This window comes from Branchiostoma belcheri, unplaced genomic scaffold (genome assembly GCF_001625305.1).
Source record: "Branchiostoma belcheri isolate BF01 breed outbred unplaced genomic scaffold, Haploidv18h27 scaffold88, whole genome shotgun sequence".
Classification (NCBI taxonomy): Eukaryota; Metazoa; Chordata; class Leptocardii; order Amphioxiformes; family Branchiostomatidae; genus Branchiostoma; species Branchiostoma belcheri.
The window spans coordinates 269278-274547 of NW_017804553.1; the positions used below are offsets into that span (position 1 = coordinate 269278).

Genomic DNA, 5270 nt, shown 5'->3' on the forward strand with positions numbered 1-5270 from the left:
TTGACCAGAATATTAGTTAAGTCTCAATCTTTCGGTAATTTCCACCTTAAAAATAAAGGAGCCTCTCGCATCAATAAGTTGATTCTCTGGCAAAAATAATGTGTCCAAGCTAACTGGACCAAGGAAGGCACTCTTTGCTACCAGAAGGTTAAAAATCAACGTACAAGTAAAATTCAAATTTTCTTTATCTTCTAAAGTAAAAGAGATGAGATACAATAGGACAAATTATTCATCACTTTTAATACCTATAAAAGATTGCACAATAATCTATATTACAATTAAATAAATTGAATAAGACATTCAGGTATCTTACAATAATTTTGTGTCCGACTTCTATGTCTGAATTATATGTATACGATCAGTCTTTCTTAACTGCATACTTTAATCTCAGTTTTCTGCACTAGGCTATCCAGGAATTTGGCACGTTTTCTGTCTAAGTGTTGTAGGAACTCCCGAACTCTCTGGTCCCTCTCTGTCTCCTGTTTCCGTACGAGCGTCGGCAGGCTGGCCCACTTTGATTGGTCGGTTTTGTCGGGGTCCTCCTGTTGTAGTTCGGCGACCGCACTGTCGTAGTCGGCCTGTCGTAGCGCCTGTTCTCGCTCCTGGTTGTGTTGGTCCCGTGCTCTCTGGAGGGGAGGGGGGATGGTAGTATGGAAACGCAATCAATCAAGACTTTCCCTAGGTTCTGTATTTCTAGTAACAAGATTCTAAACTTTTACATCATATTGATCACGTATAGAATTACACCATAGTACAAACTCAAGACACTACACATTTCTAGTGTTCTTTCTAAAGCTACCAGAGTTGTGTTAGTGTGTTACTGACCATGATAGCCTGGTGGTTCTTCTGGTAGTGCAGCACTGCTGCACACAGGTGCCAGAAGGAGAACTCGGGCCACAGGACCTCCATAAACGACAACACTGAGAAGGAACTCTGTACAGAGACAAATGGTTAAAAGTCAATTTTTAACCTCCTTGGAGTCTTATCATTTTTTAATGTAGAAGTTGTTAGTATAGTCAGGATGCATGGTGTATAGGGGAAGGGGGCGCTACGGAAAAAAAGTGTTCGGGAGGAGATGAGTTTGCAAGAAGGTCTTAAAAAATCTTGCGAATATAAATGCACTTACAGTAATTTGTATGAGGGGCTGGAGACAGACTGTTGATTGAAACCTCAGCCTACACTATGGCCCTCTGCTCACTCTATGGCCAGACGAGATGTGTGTATGAGACACTGCCCAGCAACACGCTGGCCACGCCTCACAACCCTGACCGTGAGATCATGTTGGGATAGGCACGTAGAGCCCACACACATTCTCTTAGCCAAACATCCATTGGTGAAACTTATCTACATCATATCAACAATTAAACTTGGGACTTTCTTCTGTGCCATGCAGACTTGAAAATGACACCAATATATTTGTGTCATTGTTATCTCCGTTATTTACCCAGTTATCTCTGTTATATATGCAGTAGTAGAGTTTGAATTGTCCTCGAATATTGTTTTACCTGGATGTCTAATCTTGATCAATGTGATACTAACATATGCATACTTAACCTTCTCCCTGCTGTCTAACCCCATAAACAATGAAAATTAATTGCCAAAGGGCTACTTCAGTATGCTAAATGTTAAACTATCAAACACAAATAAACTGTAACTGGAGAAGCTGATGATCTGACCTGCCATAGGAGGAAGTCGCTGAGTCTGACCTCTCCGGACGTCCTGACCAGGAGGTGAGGGTCGGGGGAGTGGCTGGTGTACAGGCAGCGGTCAAGCAACGATTCCGAAATGTCACTGCAGCACGACAAAGGAGAGGAATGTATTTACAGTTTAGTTTTAGCTCACAGGACAATGATTCCCACAAGTCAAGACTACAGTCTGTCACCTTCCTCAGGGCAATTCTGACTGGTTGACATTGCACAGCACAGGTGTCACTGCTATAGATTTGCCCTGAGGAAGGTGACAGACAGTAAAAAGAGTCTCTTTACTCAGTGACTTACCAACCCGATAACTATTCATGGAAGAAAGACAGACAGAATGTACATAGGTTCAACATACCATGCTGAGGGAAAGTCCTTGGTCTTTTTGATAATACAATGTTAACTAATAAGTTACACCAACCGATCAGTTCAGAATTTCATATCTTTGAGACTCTAACCCTTACCAATGGTGTGCAACTGGGGTAAGCAACAACAGCTGGGATTTTAACTACAGATGTGCTGAAGCAACAACAACTTGGATTTGACCTCTTAACCTTCAGTTCAGGTACAGAAGAAGGGACACTACAGCCTACCTGGGTCTGATGAGTCCCTTCTCCACCCCTTCTGCCATCTCCTCCACCGCGTTACTGATCTCGTGTCGGGAGGTGTACGCAAAACACACGTTCAGGAACGCTCTGGGAGGGGGATAGGTAACATGAAGGCACTGATTGTTACAATAGCCCAAGGATGGAGACAATACAAAAATCCTGATCAAAAACTCTCAAAAGCAGTGACTTCTTTGTTTTTGAGTTAACACATTATTATTTTCAAGTAACGATCAAGATATTAACAAAACAATAGATTTCAGAACTTTCTACAACTGTTTTAAATTTTCTTTAAAAAATCTTACATACAATGAAAGTCTTAAAGTTTAACAAAATACACTGCTAGGTTTTCGCTGTGTTTCAACTTTGCAATTCAGTGTTACAGTACTAAATTCAAATGGAAAATCATTTTGTGTTGACTTGTCACTTGGCTTTCTGTAGAGGAGAGGTCATCATTAAAACTGTGAAGCAGTTCAGTACAGTAAGAGTTACAGTTAGTATAATCTGTTGGCTCAGACTTACTTGTCGTTGTCCTTTGACATCCTCATGGCCTCTGCTATGGAGCGCTGGATGTCCAGTGGCAGTAGTGTCAGGTTCCCCAGCACACGGATGCACACACCATGCTTCATGATGGCTTCTCTGGTGGAAACAATACTAGTAGTTAGCAACATTCATAGGTCATTTGAGGATATACTCTGACCAGGTACATGATTTCAGACATGACAATCTTATTTCTAACACAAGAAACAACAAGATGCCCCAACTGTTTTGAATGACAGACTTGACTTTGATGGTTGCAATATACTAGTACTAGTAGCAACAAGTAGCTCTACATGCAATGGCAAGTAGCTCCACAAGCAAATTATGTGACCACACATACAAGTCCAGCTCCCTTTTGGCTCCAGACCAATTTAAGGTTTAAATCTTTGACGCCCAAACTACAGTACTGTACTACCATATTATAGAAGAACATGATTCTACCAGTAGACATAGAACAGATTTAAATCCTTACTTACTTCTCTTCTAAAAGTCTTGCAAACTTCTGCCTGGCAATCTCCATGAGGGACTCCACCTCCTCCTTGGAGCGTTTGAAGTTCTCGATACTGAATGCGTACACGGTCACCTCATTGATCCCCAGGTCTCTGCACCACTTCAATGTCTGAAAACAAAATAAATGCTGCATTATAGTTCATATTAAACTACATTTGGATGGACAGCCTCAGAACTGCAAAAATAGCTGCTAACTGGAAACCAGAAGGAAACAGCCCCAGTGGAGACCAAAGACCACACTTGGAAAGTTCAAACACAGTGTTGAAGGACCCAAGCAATAAAAGAAATGGAAGTATCAGCAGAAAACTCTGGAAGATCACTGTTTGGAAACCAATACAGCACGAGTTGTGGGAGGAGCCAAGGTGAGGTAAACTACATTTTGTAAATACTAACTTCAGTTTATTTTTGTACTCAAACCGGCTAAAACGATTATAGAGGTCAACTGAGGACACTGGCAGTGCCTGGCACAGCTAAGGATAACAGGTGCTGTGACAACGGGATTTCCATATTCATGATCACAGTGGAATTAGCCTATACAAATGTATGGCAGCCAATCTTGTGATTGTAATGGAAATCAAGACCAAGCACTGAAGGGACCTAACTTCTTTTGTTTACATGGGGCTTTAAACTTGATCATTCACCATAAACTAATTGGAACTTGTGAAATAGCATAGAGCTTGTTATCGCCAAATACCACAAAAGACCTCTCTCTATCTTCTTGAATGATTCTACACAAACCCTTTCAAAGCAGCTGCCACAGTGTGCCTTTCTGAAGCAAGTACATGTACATGTATGTTACACTGAAGGTTTGTTTAGGCAGAGAGGCTGATGAATTAAGTAGATTAACTGGAACACAAAGGACTACAAGGGTTCATAATCTCTTCAGATATACTGTATGTACTAGGCTTCACAGTTTCTAATATGTCTGCATCATTCTGTAGTCATACATGTGACGTTATGCTTATGGTTTTTTTAGAAATTGGTAGGGACTGTCCATTTGTTTTAGCAGATCAAGGAACAAAAGAAAATTCAACTGTATTTATTTATTTCCATCAGGCATATGGAACATGGCCCATATCCAACAAATGGTGAATCAGATACAGTATATGAAAATACACAGACTCTGCAATCTCCTACATATACTGCATTCTACAAAATGATAACTGCATTACACATGATACAGGGTACAAACTACAACAAGGCAGTAAGTGGTTGGGCCCACAATATGCATCGGCAGTGTTTCCGCCAGAGGGCCGTCCACCCGTCATATGACGGCCTGGTGTCGTTTTGGACGGCCTGAACTCGGACAGAGGCCGTCCTCTTAAAAAATTTCGAGACTCGGAAAAATCAGAGAAATTGACAGTCTATGTTTTGTTGCTGTAGACGAGGACGCCGTCCAAGGCAAGAAAGACACGCGTTGTTTGTTTTGCTATAATTTGTTATCATGCTGACGAACAATTGATGTCGGCGCCTTTCGCATACGTTAATCTCATTAAAACCCGTCTTTCAAGTCTCCATCCGGTAAAATGTATCCACAAACATTTTTTCCTCGAACAGAATCATTTCGGATGTGAAAATTCTCTTTTGGGAGTTACGTTTTTGATGGTCTTGTAGCGGGCGGGTTGCATGAAAATCCACGCCGCAGTTCGCTATCCACGCCGTGGTTCGCTAACACTTCCGGCTTGCTTGAATACGCGAAAGGCACCACAAATCGGCATATGGATGCATACATTTTCCCAAAAATTCTTCATAATGAATTTCTTTAATTGAATGTTACTAATTAGCGGTAGAAACACCGTAGAAAGTAGCGTAGTGTAACTCTCTTCGCCAACAAACAAATTCTACAGCTATGCCGGCAAAGATGGGTCTATCCAATCAGAGCGCAGGTTATATGAGGTCAACCAATCAGAGCGTAGAG

The 5270-nt window shown here is 41.4% G+C and overlaps 1 protein-coding gene across 1 annotated transcript in view; it reads right to left on the reverse strand.

Annotated features, from left to right (window-relative positions):
* Positions 1 to 220: 220 nt before the first annotated feature.
* The window catches only part of LOC109487387 (dehydrodolichyl diphosphate synthase complex subunit DHDDS-like), an 8395-nt gene continuing 3345 nt past the window's right edge, over positions 221 to 5270 (reverse strand). The window contains exons 3-8 of the mRNA XM_019791374.1: positions 3319 to 3461; positions 2825 to 2941; positions 2291 to 2392; positions 1677 to 1791; positions 826 to 933; positions 221 to 626 (exon numbers count right to left, since the gene is read on the reverse strand). Of these exons, the coding sequence (XP_019646933.1) occupies positions 369 to 626; positions 826 to 933; positions 1677 to 1791; positions 2291 to 2392; positions 2825 to 2941; positions 3319 to 3461 (843 nt within the window). The 3' untranslated portion in view covers positions 221 to 368. The remainder of the gene's footprint in view (positions 627 to 825; positions 934 to 1676; positions 1792 to 2290; positions 2393 to 2824; positions 2942 to 3318; positions 3462 to 5270) is intronic.